This window comes from Cupressus sempervirens, chromosome 11, assembly GCF_028749045.1.
Source record: "Cupressus sempervirens isolate cs-2001-9-10 chromosome 11, ASM2874904v1, whole genome shotgun sequence".
Taxonomy (NCBI): domain Eukaryota; kingdom Viridiplantae; phylum Streptophyta; class Pinopsida; order Cupressales; family Cupressaceae; genus Cupressus; species Cupressus sempervirens.
The window spans coordinates 39,468,805-39,490,503 of record NC_143128.1 but is presented as its reverse complement, the minus strand read 5'-3'; the positions used below and the strand labels follow the sequence as shown (position 1 = coordinate 39,490,503).

Here is a 21,699-nt window from a genome sequence, read left to right as displayed (position 1 = left end):
AGATGAACCTTTTGGCCCAAATTGCTTCTTGAGTGGGAACTAAACCAAAGAAAAAGACTTGGAAGAAACATAACAAGCAGTAGATGAATAAGTTGGACATTAGTTTGCATGTCTGCCTTAACAATAATGAAGAGAAAAAAAAGTCTCAAGTTACAAAGATTTAAACAAAATATAAGATGTAATTGAAACAAAATGTTACTTCCTCTTAATACTAAGAGTATGTGGATATTTGAATTTTTTTAGCCTAAAATCGTTGTGAAGGTGGGCAGTTTAAATGAATTATTTAAGGTGGCAAGGCTTCATGAAACACAGATTCCTTGATCAATATTCACAATATAAGAGTTGACATCGAAAGGAACTTAAATATGCATTAATAGCTGCAGGAATATCTGCACCATACGATCCCTTTTCCCAGCAAACTTTGTAAGCTACAGATCTTGCAAGGGGAGCTCCTTCCTGTTCAATACATTCCCATTCTTCTTTCATGGCATACAACGACCTCACAAAGCTGAAGATTGAGAGAAAATTTCTGTAAATTTTATCCTCATTAGCTCATTGCCATATCATACAATTTTTTATAAACATATTAAATTCAAAGAAACCATGTTATTATTAGATAACTAGCATGTTTCTAGGTACATGTACTTTGTACCTCATATTATTTTTTGGCAAAGAAAAGCCGATTTGCAGAAACATGAACCTTGCACATAAAGTATTGTACCTTTGCTCCTTGCAAAAAAAATTTAAAGAAAACTTGTCATTATAATTCTTAATACAGATTCCAAAATAGGTCCAGAAACTGTCCTTCAAATAAAAAGGAAACATTCCCAACAAAAATTGCTCTGCTTTATTTACCTCTTCCAGAGGCCAAAGGCCAGAGGCCCAAGAGGATCCAAACCAGAAAGAGAATTTATATGGAACCTAGAAATGCAATTTCTTTTGCAAATTACCCCAACTCATTGGAAACGCACAAGGATATGATTTCGCAGTAGACCCAACAAACTTAATTGTGCTTCTTGGGGCAATAGGTGATATTCAATTTCAAGTTTCTCAAAAATATCCTTCATTTTCAATAACAGATCGGATCGTCTACTTGACTTCTCACAAATGTTCTGATAATTCATTGTATGTTTGAGGTAAAGGCCCATTCTCATACTAGTTTTCTCAATCTCCTTCACAAATAAACTATGCTCCGGGTGCCAGTGCTGAGGCTTATTTTCAATATAGTTGCATAACAAACACGACACTTGAAGATTCAAACATCCAATAGCTATTTCAAAAATAAGATAACCTAACCTAACCTTACTGACCTAGGCCAGATATTAAGCATACTTTTTTAGAAACTTTGCATGCTTATCCCAATCAAATATTTCATATGTAAGGCTATTTGCAAATATATGTGTAACTGTGGCTTGTATTATTGCCATTGGTAAAGAAACCACACAATCACAAAAAGAAATACCTGCGTATTCTCTCCTTAAGTGCAACAATTTTTTCCACAGTAGTAGTAGCATCCACATAAAAGTCAACGCTCTCTCCCATATCTGGACTCCTATGATAGTTACTGATTGGTTTTGTAGATAATATAGAGTTGGGGTAGTACACTTTCTCGTTATCAGCACATAGAAACATTGTTGTGAGGATGTTCATTTCTTCTACAACCATCTGTACAATTCAAAAACCAATTAGTTATATGGTTTTATTCAATATGTTGTGTGTAACATTTGTTACTTTTCTAATCCATTGTAAGCTTGCTAGAGAGATGTTATGATTTTTTCTTTAAAAAGGAAGCAACAAACTAATTTTATTTTTGATTGCATATGTTTCTAATATAGAAATCCTCTCTGAATTCAATTCAGATAAAATGATTTCTTCTCAATTCTTGGAAATAAATCTTGCTGGACTTCAGTTCCACCACAACTCTTCAAAGGGAATCCATTAATTATAATTCTCACAAAAAGAGGTTCTTTTAGCTTCAGGTTGTATATGATTCTTTGTGTCATGGATAAAAGAATTCTATTACTCATAATGTTTAGATAAGTAAATTGTTAACCAAGCTACAGAAAGAGTTATTGTTCTATTCTGATGTATAAAAAGCTAGTTTGCGACTTGAACCATATTTGGATTATATGACCTGCAACAACGTCAAATAGACCTCTTGTTTTGTTCGGTTATTTCTTAATTGGCTCCCCATGCTAGTCCAATCTGAAAGCTATAAAATCCATTGTACAAGAAAAATTAGATGTAAAGAGGCAAAACAAGTCCAAGAAAAAATTAATTTACAAATTTGCACTTGCATGGATTTCATGAACTTCTCCATGTCCTGTCTATTGGCATTATGTTTATTGAAGGATGAACACGATTTCTTTGTTTATGCGCAACATTGTCTTTATACACATACTCATCTGACTTATGGCTACAGGGCTCCAATGAGGATATGCTCCCTTAAGAAAAGCTACAATACAAAAAGCGTGTGACAATGGAGTCGTTTAGAGACCCAAAAAGTAATTTCCTTTCTTCAAAAACATTCATCTGCCACCAAAAAGATAAATTAGACAGTATGTCCCAAGAAAGAGCTGTTAGAACTAGGTAATCAGTATTGCCTTGTTTAATTTTTTATGTGTTGTTTTTGTCATAATAAAACAACAAGATCGAGTCAAAAGAACATTAAATGAGCCCAACATGCCAAGTAAAACTACATCTAGCTATATGCTGGGAGTGACATTTACAAGCTATATGGAACTACTTTTAAATAACATACCACCCAGTTTGTGAGAGATGATTCACTGATCATTTCAATTCGGGGATGTAATCTTGTGAAATGTGTTTGGGAAATATGCCATCAAGGGATGCTAGTTGTGAGATGAGGGATTATGAATGCAACTACAATAGATGAAAGTAAATCTATGAAAAACCAAATAAATCCGAGTGATAGAAACTGTCACTTCCTGGCGACAGGAACATCAGAAATTGAAATAAACATCAAGCTATAAAAATAATTAAAAGAAATAATTTATGAAAGAAATAAAAATAACATAAATAGTTACAAAAATACTAAATCCAAATCTAAATTACTAATCTAAAAATCTAAATTAATAAATCTAGAAATGAGTAAATAGACAAGAACATGAACATCTAATTTACCAGATAGACTAATTAAGAAATAAAACTATTAAATAATACATTATAGAAGCACACTAAATAAAAATAGCACTATGCTTTCCCAAAGAGTGGACCCTTACTCCTTGACTCGCACAATGAATAAAGAACAAATAAACCTTATGTTATTTCAATCATGAGAAAATGATACTTTTACTCATCATAGAATAACATAGTTTTGATATGTGTGTAGTAGTTTCCTCTATGGAAAAATGTGTATATATATGTCCTCCCCACTATATCTTATACTGCTTATATATACACAAGCTTAACAATTTATTAACACTTTTGATATGCACTCCATAGTAAGAATGACTATTACATAACAAATCTATAACATAAATCTATGACTTGCAAAGAATAGGCAATCTATTGTGATTGCCCCAACAAAATTCTATTTTCTTTATCTATATTCATTAAATCATGATTCTAAAATGGGTTGGTTATAACAAAAGACAATTATAGAGAGAATCGAGTTGATGTGTTTTTTGTCCACGTGATACTTGGTAATGAATCTCAACTATAATATCTTTTCTTTACTTCCTTACACCCATTACATACAAAATGCTTCAGCAATAATAGTGGCTAATTTTGGGCCAAGTTTATTTCCATCTTCTGGCATGTAACTCACCTTCATGTCCTTTACACATACATGTATTATGTATGAGGTCTACATCAAATATTGATGAAAACAAAATGTGTCTCTATTTTGTGAAGAAACATTAGCCAATACAAAGTAAATTTTGTGGTCTTCCTCTTTATAACCATCACTTAAGTAATATCACCATAGAGGTAAGTGTTATACATTTACAAATTGATGGAGCTTTGTATTAGTGAAATTGTAATAAGAAGATGCAGAGTAGGTGACATGAGGACTGACAGCTCACAATCAACATGTTAGATAAATACAATCACATCTATTTATTCAAAAATTTTATCTCATAACTAGATTAAATATCGCTCATATATATCATATCATATGCAACATAGAAGGAGAAAATGGAATATTAAAATGGATATGGAAATGAGTGGGAAGGCTTATATGAAGGCTAAAATATGACATAATTTGGGATATAAATAGCTCTCATCAACTCTAACCATCTTTGAGATCCCTTTTCAACTCCATGTTTGATATATTCGCCTTTGAATTCTTGATGAAGAGTAATAGCCTCAATTGCAATGAATAATAATAAACTAGCCCTTGCTTTCACTAAGAAATTTCTCTAGCTTAGATTGGGATGTCCACAAGTACTTTCTCCTTGCTCCTCTCATACCATGTTATGTACAAATAAGGGATTTAATGCCATTTTATAGGATATTTCATGAGATTACTCCACAAGGGCTGACTGCACAAGTCAAATTTTACTGGAGGAGTTAAATACTTTAGAGCCCTTAATAATTGGAAACCCCAAAATAGGTCGACCTAGTCTAGAAGGTTCATCTTCAGGGTCTTCATGTCTAGGTTCCAGACTAGTAAGGGTAATAGATATAATTTGTGTGTTATACTATCATCCAAAGATCCCATTTGGGATTTTGAGATCCTATGAAGAGAGGATACTCATAGATTAGGTCTTAATATAGTGAATGTGTGAAGAAGGACGGAAATTGAGGAGGATTTGTTAGGTCCTACCTCATTTTCACCTAGAAAACATAGGAGAAACAAAGTGAAGTGTGTACTTAAGGGTTGAGTATGAAATGAAAACACACCAAAGAGGAGCTAAAAGGTCTTAAATTGAAGTAAACCCAATTTAAGATGACACATACAAATCAAGAGGATTTTTAACAATGTCATACAAAGAAAACCCCTAGTCAAGTGGACTAGTAGTGAAGATATCCCACTTTTTGAAAGTGGCGATATAAAAAATATTTCTAGTATTGTATAATGATAAACCATATTCTCTGCAAATTTTTTTAAGAACATGCTAGAACATAGAATAAAAAAATGGGTTGAAAAAAGAGGGAAAGAGAGCAAACCAGAAGATTTTCCTTAGAAAAAGAAACACTACCATTCATCATTGCCTTGCTCTTGGGAACTTCATTAACAAGGTTTGGAACACCCATGGTGGAGAAGAATTTTGTTTCTTCATTGATTTCAAACCATTTAAAATCATTCCTAGAGATAAAATTTGGAGTAGTATACAGGAACTTAGGTCACCTAATGAGTATTATATAACCCAATACTTGATAAATGTTAGGAAATGGTTAGAGCTAAAATCAGAACTGATGAAAGAGGGCACGTTTGAATATTTTTCTAGAAACATTGGAGTCAAACAATGATGCTCTCTAACCCCCCACATTTTTTTGGTTTGTATGTAGTGCCTCTCCCATTTATTTCTACATGGAATCTTATTGGATGTGGCTCTAACTTCATATGTTTGAATTTTTTGATCATGTTGGGTACATGTGACGTTTGTACCTTTAGGGTGATTTAATTTATGTTGTTTCACAAGAAAATTGTTTATGCCCTTATGCTTTTTTTTAAGAACCATTGTGTTATGGGTGTTTTTATACCCGATTTGTGATGGTAGACCTTCTAAGGCCTTTATTATAAGTTGTGGGAACTCATTGTGTTATTAGTTTTTGATTCAAGCTTGACTTGTATATGTGATTTAGTGACTATTCCCATGTTATGATTTTATATTGGCATTGTTATATCTACCTGTTCAATTTACTCTAGTGTTCATTAGAGATCATTGTTGTGGTTATGATGGTATTGTGATTATGTGATGGTTGATTTTGTAACTTATGATGTGAGTGATGGTTATAATTCTCTATGTGTTAATATCTATTAGACTATTGGTCTATCATGATGTTATTTCATGATTATCCATTTGATGTGCTCAATTGGTTGCACTATGTGATGCATTTGATTACTATACATTAATTTCAGTTGTATCATTGGTGATTTAAATGTCAAATCATGTTATTACTATTTTGATGATATATGTATGATTATTATCATTGATTCCTAATTCTGTTGTGCCTCACATGCTGTTAGTTATGTTTATGAAAATTTGCATGGATATATGCACATATTTGTAGAAATAATAATTTGATGTTTTTATATTTATTTGAGATGCTTAATGTAAATGTAATGGTAATTTAAAATATATAAAGATAATCTCTACGTTCAAACAAATCTTATGCATTACACCCATTATGTTGTGCAAAGTAAGAAAAAATATGTACTAATATACTTAAGGTCCAAGATTACGAAGAGGGGGTTTAATTAGTAATCTATTAGATTCAAAACTGACACTGTCTTATCAACAAAGGTCAACCCAAAAAGATCATAACCATTTAACCATTTGCCACATGCATGCAATGTAAACTTGTCAAACAATAAGTAAGATAACTGATCAAATCATTTGCTCAAGTACTGCAAAAACAACAATATTCTTCATGTGGAAACCTTTGGTTAGGGAATTAGTACCTACATATACCTACATTCTTCTAAAATTTTCTCTATTAAAGGCTTAGTCCTTTTAGGAGTTTACACTAATGCCATGTTTGGAGAAAATTGTGTTACAATTCATCTGATTAAGGGATTTTCCTCTACCCCTATTAGGAGCTTTACCCTATTAGTAGTAACCTCCTTGGAGGATTTTTAACTCAAGCTAATAGAAAGCTCAGTTAAGGGAATGAGTCTTCAGACCTATTAGGGTCCTGCTCACCCTATTAAGAGTGGCTTGGTTAAAGGATTTAATTTGGCAAGGAAAGTGATTTGGGTATAGAAATTATCAATTACTTATATAGATCCAATTTATCTCAATGTCTAATTCTAATTGTAGGAATTCAACTACTACCTTGATTGCACATAACATCAATGATCATCATACTCACAACCACAATACTCTGTCACACAAATACACTTCTTAATCTCTAGGGAAGCCACCCCCTTAACCAAAATGTTATACACTTGAATTGACCTAAGTACCACCAAAATGTATTACCAAATCCTAATATATCCTTTACAAGATCTACTTGATCACCTATTTGAACTGGACATTGATTCAATAAAGAAATCTAGCATTTTGCACTTTTTCTAATGAACATGCACAAATCCAAGAAATTTGATCACAATGATCGATGTATGATCAATTCATTATAACGTATTTATGCCACATCATTTTCACATCATTACTTAACTTTACATCACAAAAGATCTACCCAATTCATCCCAAAAACTAGTAGTTGAAGATCAAACATAAGCGTTTCTTAGTATTCTTTCATTTCCTCCTAAATTCACTTCCATTGATCCAAAACATTTCTTCTAGTCAGCCAAATCATGTACTACTATAATTTAGTGATATCAAAATTGAGTATAGAACATAAATCATGAATTAGAATATATAGATCATCAAAAATTTGATACACCAATGAAACCATTCACTATTTATCACTAACTATTCAACTTTGTTACATTTTCACAATTAAATCTTACATAAATTTCTCCATACTTATGTTGAGTACATAAAATAATACATACACCATCTTGAGACATCTCTAAGTTTCCCATCCTAATTGTGCAGTTCAATTCCACACATAGATTAACTACACACAAGATTTCTACTCTACAAATACTAGAACAATGTTCCTCATAAACTATCAACCAACGACCTTCAAGTTGAGATCAATGGAAACACGATAATTGATCAATTAATCATCAAATGAGTACTAAATCATCTCTTCAATACAATATACATCAATTATGCCAACAAAGTCATAGTCACTCATTCATGAGATCTACATAATGTATCATGCTCATTCATAATTTTCTATCATGCCTGTTTATGTGTTTAAGCTATTTATATTATGAGTAGCTACAATTGATATTTTTGTGTTTTGGTGAATAGGTTATCAGAAACATTTTGCCTAAGTTGCATAATTTAAGGGTGTCTATATCATCAATAGTGATATAGGAAAAAGTAACTTTTGCCTTTCAATAGTGAGCCAATAAAATTCTTGTATGGATGATGTACACATGATTATAATGTTATCTCTTTAACACATTCATAAAGTTGAACTTTATAAAAAATATTGTGATAGACTAGTTGCATATTTATGTCTTAGAGCTTTCGTAGTTGTCGCAAAAGAAGTTTAATATTATTATTATTTTTGATTGGTAAAAGTTCTAAGCCAAATAGTTTTGTTAATTTAAATTTATAGTTGAGTTCATACAATTTAAATTAAATATTGATTTTTATGTTTGGAAAAATAAAATTATTTACCAACGAATTTGTCATATATGGGTTCTAATTGTTTGCAACTGATTTAATTGTTTTTTGGGTAAAGTCAATAGTTCACCTAAAATATCTAAGTGAGTTCTTTTCACTCACTTCTCACCTTTTCTCTTTTGCGAGAATTTGATTTTTCTCTAAACTTGAATGGAGAAAATCACATATTATCTTGTTGGGTGTGATTCACTTGTTGGATTGGTGTATGAGTGTCTTGTGCCAGAAGTCAAGTTCAATTTCATTGAGTTTTGGATTTTTGCTCACTATGTATAGGTTATACACTTTGTATGAGATATAGGGATCTTCACATTTTTATTGACTTTATCTTTTCCTATGAAGTAAATTGCTTAAGGCTTGTAGGCTAAGAATTATCACCCCCCACTATTTCGTTGCTTATTTAAGTTTCCATGAGCATTGCATATTTTTGATTTTGGCATTTAGGGTTTTAGAAGTGTTATGCTACCCAATTTTATGTGTGTTCCTGGAAATGATATTTTATTTTAGAGATGTGATATTGGGCACTCAAGGGAAAAAAGGGTTGTAATTTCATCAATTTATTTGATGTTTATTTTTTTGGTCTTTTTCATCAATGCACGATTTTGTGTGTTGCCTAGAATTATGTCTCCATGTTTGGGTGACTAGGAAGTTGGGTTTAGTAGTATCCCATAAGTATTGAGAATTGTGTCATCAAAATAGTTAAAGTACATTTTGGTTATTTGTTATGGTAATCCAAACTTGGCCCTTTGATGCTAAAATATCATTTTTTGCAAGAATTTTGGGTTTTCATGTATCTTGTGGCTTGTGATCTTTCCTTGTGTTCCCACAATATGTATGATGGATTCTATTAGAATTTGAGCTCTTGGCATAGTGGCCAATAAATCATTTGGCTTTTATACCCATTTATTGATTTTGAGTATTTTTAGCCCATCTCATGTTCTAACAAGATGTGTGGTGGATTTATTTGAATCATGTGCTCTTGGAGAAGTGTCCAATTGAGATATCTAGTGTTTGTGCCTTTAGTTTTTCCTTTACTTGGTTCTAACCTAGACTGTGTTGGGATTTGACACTTCCTCCTTTCTTTTCTTGTATTGTTGTGGCTTTTGTATTATGTAATGACACCTTTGATGCTTGAGAAGAGCTCCAATGTGACATGTGGATGTAGGTGCTGAGATTGCATTCAAGCATTTAGTTGAGCTATGCTCCTACGATGATGTTCAAGTGACCTGTGCTCTTGGGTTAAAACCAATGAGATACCATGTTCTTATGGATTTTGACTTGAGAGTCTATTCTTTTTTTTCCTTTTTCTTGTGAATGCTTATGTTGCTTCTCATCCTTGATTTAAATAATGTTGATGATGTATCTTGTGTATTTTTTTAAGTAGATCAATTAGAAAATCCTTGGGTTATGCTATCCTTGTGTAGGCCAAGTAGAGAATCTTGGGGTTATGCTATCCTCATGTAGATTGAGTGGACAAAGTTCATTATTTTTGTCTTTAGTATGTTTAAGTAGATGAAGACCTTTGTGTATGTCCTTGTGTAGATCAAGTGGACAAGATTCTTGTTTGGTCTTTGTCTTGTGATGTTTAGTCATAAAAATAGGTGTGTTGTGAAGGCTTGAGGAGTAGTTCCTTACATATACCCCTAAAACTGGACTCATAGGTTGCATTAAGGAGTTTCTTAGAAAGTGAAAACCATAATCAAATACATTGAGTATAAACATTAAAAATGATTAATTAGATTTTTGGAACCCATTAAATACCAGATGTCATGCGTGAGTGAAGTATGAGTGTAGATGGTGATGTGATTATCATTGAATCCCCGAACATCATGAGTGATGCTTGAGTGTGAGCATAGATGGTGTAGATCATTGAATCCCTAAACATCATGAGAGATTCATGTACAAGATAGATGATTGCACCCAAAATTTTAATATTGAAATGTACATGCAGAGATACATCTTATGGTTTCTACTCTCGTGTCTAGGTCCATTTGTAGTGTGTAGTACCCCCAATGTATTGTGATTTGTGGTATAGTGATTATGCTTGGATATTGACCTATATGTCAAATGATCTCCATGTGTATTTTTAATCTTCACCTCTGTCTATCACATTTGATCACATGTTGAGTTCTCTCAGTGTATGAATTCATTGTGTACTTATGTTTATATTGGACCTCTGTATCATCCTTGAGATTATGTATTTTCTTGGCATGTGTGTTGTCACTCCTTATATGTTTTTCTCTATTTATGGATGAGTTGCTATCTTCACGAGCATAATGGGATAGGCCTGAGGGTTCCACATAGTAGGGTGGTGATGTCCTTTACCATAGTTAGAGGTTACTATATAGATTGAAGATTCTTCTAGGGATAGAGATTATGAGCACTAAAGGCTCAATGTGTTTCCTTCATCTTGTATCATTGATGTATGTACATATATATGCACTGATGTTATGATATTTCACTTAGTTTTCTTTATGCTATCGATGCTGTAATTTTTTAAAGCAATCAAGTGATTATGAAATTGATGTATGCTATCCAATTCTCCTTAGTGTAGAGCTAGATGTTTATCAATCGTACATTGGTCTCATCATAGGTTTTCCCAATGATTATGACCTTGATGTATGGTATTCAATTCTCCGTAGTGTGGAGCTAGATATTTATCATTCGTCTCTACAACATAAATTGGCATCACTGCCTAGTTTGGTTTTCTAATTAGTTTTGGAAGTTGGGGTGAATTTATTATGCTTTCAAGCTAGTCTCTTAAGGGTTCTTGGATGTCTTCTAGGTCTTGTCAATCTGATTTAAGGATTAGGGTGATACATAAAATGTAACATTTGAATATAAGCTTCATATTCTTCCTTTCTTATACTTAAAGTTATATTTTATGTAATATTCTCATGATTTCTGAGAGTGGTTTCAGCTTCATAGGAGTTAAGATAAAGACTCTAGATTTTAAGGGTTTTGAGGAAACTTTAGACTTAGTCAAATTTGAATTCTTCAATGAATTTTCTCCACCATAGATCTTGCATGGTGATTTGGTTGTATCTTTCCTTTCTTGTTGAGAATTAATCTTATGCACGATCATTTGTGGATTATTGTTTGTACTATTGCTTATGCTTATGGTTAATTGGTAATCAACATGTATGTTTAACCACTCAAGAAACATTTACTTTGAGATTAAAATGAATGTCAATGAGATGGGTTTTGAGTATGAACTAGTTTTCTCTTTGTATAGTTGTGGGTTCTTGTTGGCTTAGCCTCTTGTGACTTGTTGAGAAGCAAAATCCTTGTTGGGAAACCTTGTGAAATCTTGTTCTTTATTTCAAGATGATCATGATCTCTTCTGTTGCATGTTGTATCTTGCTTATGTTCATGGTTATGACATGTGTTGGGTGATGCGATGTGCTCCCCTGCCTACAGGTGGTTAATTATGTGGTGTTCCATGTTTACTAATAGTCATGGTTTTTGGTGCAATGGCAAATGGGCCCTAAAATTGGTATCAGAGCCTGGTTTTGGCTTGGTCATGGGTTCAAATCTCCCCGGTGCCTTCCCGACCTGCATAAGCATCTGGTATGCGCGTCAAGGGGGAGATTTTTGGGTGATGCGATGCGCTCCCCTGCCTACAGGTGGTTAATTATGTGGTGTTCCATGTTCACTAACAGTCATGGCTTTTGGTGCAACGGCAAATGGGCCCTACAACATGCAGATTGTTACATGATGTTTATTCCATGTTTCAAAAAAAACCTATTAATTGCATATTTAAGTCTTTGTTCCAAGGTCTCCTTGGTGGAGAATTATATTTTGTATGGATAAACTTAAAGATTTCTTAAACAAAGTTTTTGGAGGAGTGGTGTAGGATCACGCCTCCTAGAATATAGAGTTAGTAATTAGAAGAAAATTTAATAATAATGATGATAGCCATCCATTTATTCAATATAAGCCAACTTATAAGGCCTTGGAACCTTTAGGTGCAATTATGAACTAGGGGTCCACCATAGTCAAAGGGATTTTTTTAATGATTTTCACAAGTATTTATGCTCATAGGGTAGTAGTAGGTGTTTTGGATTTCTGTTTGATTGCAAGGAAGCAACATGGTCCAAAAAGTGCAAATACTGTAAAACTATTTGTCAATGGTGCATAATGCAACTTTGACAACTTTTAGCAAAACATGTCAACTACCTTCCCAAGTGGCCATTGTATTCAAATATTAGTTATAACCATTGAGAAGGATTCAAATAGCCCTCTAGAGGATGAGGGATTGATATTTGGAAGTTTGTGTGAAGGTTGGAGCAATTGAAGTGAACAAAGTATCAAGTTATTGTGTAAACTTGTTGTTTAAGTGACTTGTACAAACTGCATAGATTGGGAAATTTAATACTACATGCATGGTGAGTAGGGTGTCTTATCTATCTACTGCAATTGATTTCATATCTTGAAGTGATTGGATATGGTATATTTTGCAATTTTTGTCTTGGGTGGTCTAAAACCCTCTCAAATATAAGGGTTTCACACAAAAATGACCATATCTTGACTTTCCATTGAAGGATTTCAATGACCATTGGTGAAAAGAAAGTAGGGTCATGTTTCTCTTAGTTTCCAAAGACTTGGTCCTATTCAAGATGGTTTTTTATTTATAGTGCTCAGTCCTAGACCCAAAATCTCAATGTGCTCGGGTAAAAATTGCGTGAAAAATGTATAACAGAGATAGATCTATTTGTGGGGTTCCAATCCGATAATAGAAATGATGTTCTTATCCATGAGGAAAGATACCTAAAGTTTTGGTTTGACCAAGGTACCCTTACATTAGGTAGTTTCTTCACAAAAGTGGTCTAATGAGCCCTATTAGGCCTAGGTGGCTATAGAGGGAATAATGGTTTATTGAAGATTTAGGAATTTGATCCTTTATAGCATGTTGGAAGGATTGAATGGGTATTTGAAAAGTCACTTAGTTCCCTAGGTTATGTGGATAATATCTAAGTTGTTGTCCAAAAACCTTTTAGGTCAACCTAATTGCTTGAGGTTTGTCCACTAGGCTCTTTGGTGATAGATACTTTGTGGCTATTGAGGAACCCAACCAAGGCTTGAATAATTGTTCTTCTATTCTAAGTAGAATATCCAAAACATTAGATTGAAGGGTTGATAAGTGTTGGGTAGATTTTCCATAATGGACCTAATTCAAGGAACCTTTCCCCAAAGTATGAAATCAATCCAATTTAATCAATTCTCAAGAGAGTTAGGAAGGTTGTGAGATGTATCTTGAACACATGAGGACTTGCCCAATGTTCCAAGGAAGTGGATGAGTATAGTGAAAGTATTTGTAGGTGCTTTTTTTTGGAAGAAACTTGCGTAGAGGCCCTAACCATTATTTTTGTAGTGCCCTTTGCATCAAGTAGAGACTTGGTTGATCGGTGAAGTGGTGAAGTTTCTTTATATGAAGACACAATCAAAATACTTTAGATTTATTTCACTAAGAGGTTGGAATGCAAGTAAACATCAACACCAGAATATATTCATGATTTTTTCTTTAAAATGGAAGCAACAAACTTATTTTATTTTTGATGTAAGCTTGCTTGAGATAGTGAAAAAATGCAAATACGTAGGAATTAAAAATGAAAAGTGGCTAGAGAGATTTATTTGTACTTCAAAATATGTGGGGAAAGTTGAGTGATGGAATAGAAAATTAACTTAGCTCTTTTTGGTTGGTTGCTTGTGTCAATATTCCTATAAGGTTGTGAGGTTTCATAGGGTAAAATATGAAGTTGTAAGTGTAGGCAAGTAGAAACAATCCAAAAACATTTAATCATCACCTATGTTGAATTCAAAAATTGAAATCATATGAGATTCTTCTGGCTAAGATGGGAATGGAGCATCAATAATAATTCATTTTCTATGCTGGTGAAAGAGGGCTAAGAACATAGATGAGCCTTTTGACCCAAATTGCTTCTCTAGTGGGAACTAAACCATAGAAAAAGACTTGGAAGAAACATAACAAGCAGTAGATGAATAAGTTGGACATTAGTTTGCATGTCTGCCTTAACAATAATGAAGAGAAAAAAAAGTCTCAAGTTACAAAGATTTAAACAAAATGTAAGATGTAATTGAAACAAAATGTTACTTCCTCTTAATACTAAGAGTATGTGGATATTTGAATTTTCTTAGCCTAAAATCATTGTGAAGGTGGGTGGTTTGAATGAATTATTTAAGGTGGCAAGGCTTCATGAAACACAAATTCCATGATCAATATTCACAATATAAGAGTTGACATCGAAAGGAACTTAAAAATGCATTAATAGTTGTGTTCCTTGGTCCCTTAGGCTGCTCATCGTTGTCAACATCAATAATATTCTTTCATTTGATGTTTGCAAATGCTTTGACAAATATAAATTGTTATTTTTATAGTAGAGCATGTTTATCAAATCCATTATCAAAACAAGGAAACACTTCTATTTACTATGAATGTGAGGTAATGAAATTAAGCATTGAAGCTCTCCTAGACCGTGGAAGTAAACTTAGATTCCATGCATTTAAATTTTTTTTACTGACTATAAGATGAAATTGAAGTTATTAAAAAAATGAAATTTTGAAAATATAAAAATTTCATTAATTTGTTCTTTTAGAATTTTGATTGCATATGTTTCTAATATCAAAATCCTCTCTGGATTCAATTCAGATAAAATGATTTCTTTGATTTCTTCTCAATTCTTGGAAATAAATCTTGCTAGACTTCAGTTCCACCACAACTCTTCAAAGGGAATCCATTAATTATAATTCTCAATAAAAGAGGTTCTTTTAGCTTCAGGTTGTATATGATTCTTTGTGTCATGGATAAAAGAATTCCATTACTCATAATGTTTAGATAAGTAAATTGTTAACCAAGCTACATAAAGAGTTATGGTTCTATTCTAATGTATAAAAAGCTAGTTTGCGACTTGAACCATATTTGGATTATATGACTTGCAACAACGTCAAATGGACCTCTTGTTTTGTTCGATTATTTCTTAATTGGCTCCCCATGCTAGTCCAATCTGAAAGTTATAAAATCCATTGTACAAGAAAAATTAGATGTAAAGAGGCAAAACAAGTCCATGAAAAAATTAATTTACAAATTTGCACTTGCATGGATTTCATGAACTTCTCCATGTCTTGTCTATTGGCATTATGTTTATTGAAGGATGAACACGATTTCTTTGTTTATGTGCAACGTTTTCTTTATACACATACTCATCTGACTTATGGCTACAGGGCTCCAATGAGGATATGCTCCCTTCAGCAAAGCTACAATACCAAAAACATGTGACACAGTTGTGCCTGAAATTATGTTGAAGGGAACATGCCTTTTAAGTTCTAACAAAATAATCTCCCTCACTAAGGAGCTGCTGCTTCTGAATAGTTCTGAACATGCTGCAAGGATGTACAACCCTGCAGCTGTAGTTAGGCTGCATTAGTCACTCAAAATTTTTAATTGAAAAATATTTCTAGGTTCACAATGTAAGATCAAAATAAAATAAAATAAAATAAAAATAAAGAAATAATGGATTATGAATTTCAATTTGGGATATATGATATCTTTTGCTCTGACAAAACAGATAGTGATTCGAACTTGGCACATGTTTTTGTATCTGAAATGAAACAAACGACACTTGAAACTCTTGCTGGCAACCGACAGAATTTAAATCATTTGACGTAAGGCTTGGCTTGTTTAACAATATGTTTGAATGTTTAAATGTATGACCAAAATATAAATTAAAATTGACTGGGTATGTTAGACTCGTATTTTTCAATTCTGTTGAATTTTCCTGTTGTCCAATATCCAAATGCCGAAGCTTCATGAATCACAGAGAAAAGCTGATAAAAAATTTAGTTGTTTATGATTCTGTTCTAACTAATTGTCTTTTATGTAAGGTCATAAATGAAGGTTTCATTTGAAATATGAACATTTATCAATGATAACAATGAGATAATCATAATATCATATTATGTCATTATTTATAAGTTCAATGTATAAGAGACCTTGCTTTCAGCGTAGACATTCATTTATATTGAAAATAATTTCAGAAAGAAGAATTATACAATAAATAATTTAATTATCAGATTATATTCTGAGAAGAGGCTAGTATAATAATATAACCATAACTATATACTGTTAACAATACACCAACACAATATTTTTGTATTTGATCTAAAATAAGGTGATAGGATACTATATTGATGAAGAAGAAAATTATAAAGAACTCCTTAAGTTCCTCACTGTTAATAGGAATGTGTTCAATTAACTATTGGATGGATAGTTCTAGTTCTTATAGACTTTGTCATGTGTTGCTAAATTTCATAATCATTTTACTTTTAATTTCTTTTAAAACTATTTATCTATTTTTATTTTAATGTTAAACTACGATTAATGTATTGCTAATGTTTAATTGATAACTTCCTTAAACTATCTTCCAATTGTCAGTATAATACCACCCTAATCTGGACTATCATACTATGAAATTAGAAAATAGATGAACATAATTTAACCACTATATTAAATACATGATAATAATTTAACCACTTTATTGTATAATAAAAAATTTATGACAATTATTAAACAATCACACTACCCTATGACAATGTCACTACCATAGTTTTTATTAGCTTAGTCTCATATCACACGACTCATCAGTATCACTTATATTTGTCAAATGCTTATAAATATATCAAATTCAAAGAGACCAGTTTTAGTTGATAAGTAATGTATTTAAAAAACTAGACGACAACTACAAGTCATCAAATCCTGTTTGCCATATTGGTGATTTAGGCATTTTATATATTAGAAAGCTGCAAGCTTTGGTCGCTTTTGTAAACATGACAAAAAGATCTTTCCTCAATGCATTGTAAAAAACCCCATACTTATATTATAAATACAACACTATGGTTCAAAGATTTAACTAATTCAAATGTAGTAGTCAAGAGGGCAAGTTATAATTGTCCCCATCCGCATAAGTATTTGCCTATTTGGTTAAGAAGAAATAAAATATTGAGTTGCTGTAATGATGAGTATATAGAAATTGGTAGACACAACCTACAAATGTTACTGTTCTCTAAAATAACTGTCAACATGTTGGTATGACTCCAAGTCATAGGGGTGAGCAGCAAGGAGAGTTTGTTGCACTCTTTCTGAAGAGTCGTATGTCACAGTATTCCAAAGATGTGAATACTTTTCGTAATTTAGTTTTGAATATAGAGCACTACTGAAAACAATCTTGAAAACCATACTACAAGAATATATTGTATTATGTTTCTATCTGCATTTCATACCCCAGATATTTAATGTTCGAGCAAGAGAAGGCAATTTCGAGAACGACATACTTCGTGTACAAAGCAACACAGCTTTGTTGCCTGGAAAGCACAATCCAAAAAATTGTCATTATAATTCTTAGCGTAGATTCCACAATAGTAATAGAAGCAGTCCTTAAATCAATAATATATTAGAATATTTATCTCAAAAATTTGATAGAGGTAACTCTAATGGCCGTCAGAACAAAGTTGGTCAAAATTGATAGAATGACTTTCATTAGAATATTAGAATGTAAATGAATTAAGAATGTAAATGAATACTCTACATATGAATAAAAATGAAAATATTCTCTCCAACTAGAATGAAAATCATGGAATGCTCAGATGGCAACAACATCTTGAAGATAATCTGCAAGAGCCGCTATGTTATCAGAAATGAGAAACGAGAAAGCAACATAGACGTGACGAGAAACTTCATTTACAAACTAAAACAATACTAAAACTAAAACATGAAAGCCACAAGCAGCAGGTGAGATATTATAATAGCAATAGCGTGGGTGCTGGCAATGCCCAGAAGAACCAAAGAAAACATTAGTATGGTTATAATCACAACTGCATTGATGAGTCTGTGTAGCTGTTTAACTGCAGTTTTGGAGTCGTTTAGAGACCGAGAAAGTAATTTCCTTTCTTCAAAAACATTCATCTGCCACCAAAAAGATAAATTAGACAGTATGTCCCAAGAAAGAGCTGTTAGAACTAGGTATCAATATTGCCTTGTTTAATTTTTTGTGTTGTTTTTGTCATAATAAAACAACAAAATCGAGTCAAAAGAACATTAAATGAGCCCAACATGCCAAGTAAAACTACATCTAGCTATACGTTGGGAGTGACATTTACAAGCTATATGGAACTACTTTTAAATAACATACCATCCAGTTTGTGAGACATGATTCACTGATCCTTCCTGTATCCGAGGCTCCCATAAATTGAGGAAAGATTCCGCTCACCTCTTTTTCACTCATTAACTTTAGTAGGTCATCTTCCTCAATATACCTGCGGAATAAGGGATTCCAATTAACTAGGTTTAAAAATTCTCAAACATATTCATTTTCTTGGAAGTAAATAAACCATGAGCTGTGGATTTTCCTGATATTGTTTGGTCCTATTAATGCTGGTAGGTCCATGCTTTTTCCTTGATGTTTTCGGAAGAGTTAGTTGTTTGAGAACAATGGCCTTAGCACCAGAATGATTATAAAATATAAACTGCTGCATATAATGCTTAGCAATATAGGAGCAAGGATGCCAATAAGAGACATGTTATTTGTGTGAGGATGCCAGTTAAAAAGGCAATGGCATTCTGTTAAGATATAAATAAACCACGAGTAGCATTGTCTGTTACAAAATTTTATTGGAACAGTTTGGCATATCTATGGTTCATTAAATGTTAGATTTCTAATTTTTAGGAGAATAAAAAATAACATAGCTATGACAAAGCATATGTGGGGTGAAGGTATTACTTCAAAAGAGGATGCTTACTCTGTTCTACACTTTGCAACATTTTAAAATATCCTCTTTGCCGTAATTGCGGCTTGACGTTCACTATCAATCTTTGTATCATGTTTGTGGGAATCGGCGGACCTGTCAATTGTATTAGCTATACAAGCAATTCCTGAATACCTAATCATACGAATCAATCTCTTCATATTCCAAGCAGATACATTCCTCTGGTTCAGCTTCTGGAGTTGTTCAATATTTATAATACTGTAGCCCGCTGCCACTTCATGGTCTGCCCTATCATTATTTCTATTATCAGGAGGATCTATTTGAATTTCTATGTGTTCTGCACTCTTCGTAGAAATTTCATCTGGTAGGGCAGGGGATTGATGGATTTTCATCACTGGGGGCGGAAATATAGTTTCAAGTACATATTGATTGAATATGGACTCCTGAATTCTGTCAAAATATGTTTTCACATGAAAATTCAAAGCTAAAACCTTCACCAAAAGTGTCTTCAATAGCCATAAAATTGCAGAGAACAGAAAACAAAACAGGAGCTTCTCAATTGAATCCAACAGCTTCTTATTCCCGGTAGCTCGCTCCACCTGATAAGTTGATAACTCAAACACACCAAAATATTAGAATGGAAAAGAGATTACGAATATAAATGAGGATAAATAAAAATTCCAATTCCAACTCCAACTACAATAACCATAATGCAAATACATCTCCATTAACAATAACAAGTATGAAAATACAATCCGAACAGAAGAGTACCTGTTTATGAAACATAAGATGCCAAGCCAACAAAATTAAGCCAAACCAGAGGCAATTTTTAGCACTACATCTCACTCCATAGACAAAATATAGGACCCTCTTCCTTAAAATAAAATTCCTCTCAATTACGAAAACTGCTACTCGAATTATCCACTGGGAGACCAATCTCCCACAGAAAACAACCAGAACCATAAAAAACCACTTCCATGTATCTAATCCCCAGATAGTATGTTTCTTCAGAGGCCCAGCTATAAGGCTTGATATCAGTCCTGCTATTAGGGCTACAAAAGCTGCACATTACACAAAAAACCATTTGTCACACTCAGAGCACTTGTAATTTCGCGGAATCTCCTCTTCTGTGAAGGGATCATATTCTTCTTCGTGATGATCTGGAAGTGAGGGAGAATTGTTTAGTTTCCTTTCAGCCATTCTCGTAGAGTTTTCCATTGCCTCAAATAAAGAAATTGTATATGACACAGTAAATAAATTACGAACTCGTTGGAATGAAATGAAGAAATTGTATAGGAAAGTTGCATCCATGGCACATTAAATAAGCAATGAAGAACTCGTTAGAATGAAAAACCTTTCCCGTTCCCTTCCAGTCCGCAGTCCGTTCGAATGAAAAACCATTCAAATCCCGCCCGTCCCCTCCACCGCACCCCACACCCCATTCGAAATTACATTGTAACGCTCGAAACAGCGTGAATGGAAGGAAAGAAAGTGAATATTATGAATATGTTAGAAAATATAAAAATTATCAGTTGATTTTATATATTAATAGTATTTGTTGCTTAATGACCTATTAATTTAGGAGCCGATTTAATTGTAAATTCTTATACGATGCATATGTAATTTATAAATTATATTTTTTCTATATTTTTAAATATTACAATTGAGAATGAGCAGTAAGATTAGATTTTTGAAGAGAAGAATATATTATATGTGACTAATTGATGATTTTCAAACGTAGAGCATAATTTCAAAACTTCTAAAATTAGCAATTGCATCTAAGTGTATAATGGATATGAGATATAGAAGGTTAATTAAAAACAAATTGCTCCACTTTAAGTATCAAAAATGACAACAAAAAAGAGAGATCAAAATGACAACAACAAAGAGAGATCATACTCATACAACATTTTGATTCATCTATCTACACTCATTTCAATACTTTCTATATATGAATTTTGATAAGTTTAGTATCTAATAAGACCTTAAATTGCCTCATTCTATGATAAGGAGACTCGTCAAATACTACCAGAGATAATACTATTTCCTGACACTAGAATTGGTCATCCATTTGAATAGATCCCTATGAATCTAGTAAGTTAGTCTAACATTTACCTAAAATTATTTTATATGATCATATCATCAATAATGAACATTTATGCACATTTAGGTATGTAATTGAACACAATTTATAACATTGTTATTTATACTTTGGTTTGCATGATCGTACCTCTCCAAGTGGGGTTCAAGAAGGTTAATGCCATGTTTCATCTTGTTGCATCTTCTTTGTACCTAAAATTAATATAAAATACTTAGAGTTGCATTTCAATCATATTGTTGCAAAGTATTTTATACTCGTATGCATTAGTTTTACATCATGACATCAATGACATACATATATTTAATAGTTGTTCATCTATTTTCTAGGAAATCATAAACCTTCTTTTTGAATATAATAGATCTTCAAGGTTCATTTTATAAACATCATTATTTTAGATGTAATTACAAAATAAGTAGGTATTAAAGA

The 21,699-nt window shown here is 32.5% G+C and overlaps 1 protein-coding gene across 1 annotated transcript; it reads right to left on the bottom strand.

The window, feature by feature from the left end:
• Positions 1-321: 321 nt before the first annotated feature.
• Positions 322-20,614, bottom strand: LOC149528144 (mechanosensitive ion channel protein 5-like). Its single transcript, XM_089808016.1, has 11 exons — positions 20,527-20,614; positions 20,073-20,233; positions 19,893-19,943; positions 19,308-19,771; positions 18,599-18,722; positions 18,179-18,372; positions 17,691-17,771; positions 15,634-15,829; positions 1,463-1,665; positions 856-921; positions 322-508 (listed from the first exon to the last, which is right to left on the bottom strand). The coding sequence occupies exons 1-11, from the start codon at positions 20,612-20,614 to the stop codon at positions 322-324; spliced, it is 1,815 nt and encodes a 604-aa protein (XP_089664142.1).
• Positions 20,615-21,699: the final 1,085 nt, after the last annotated feature.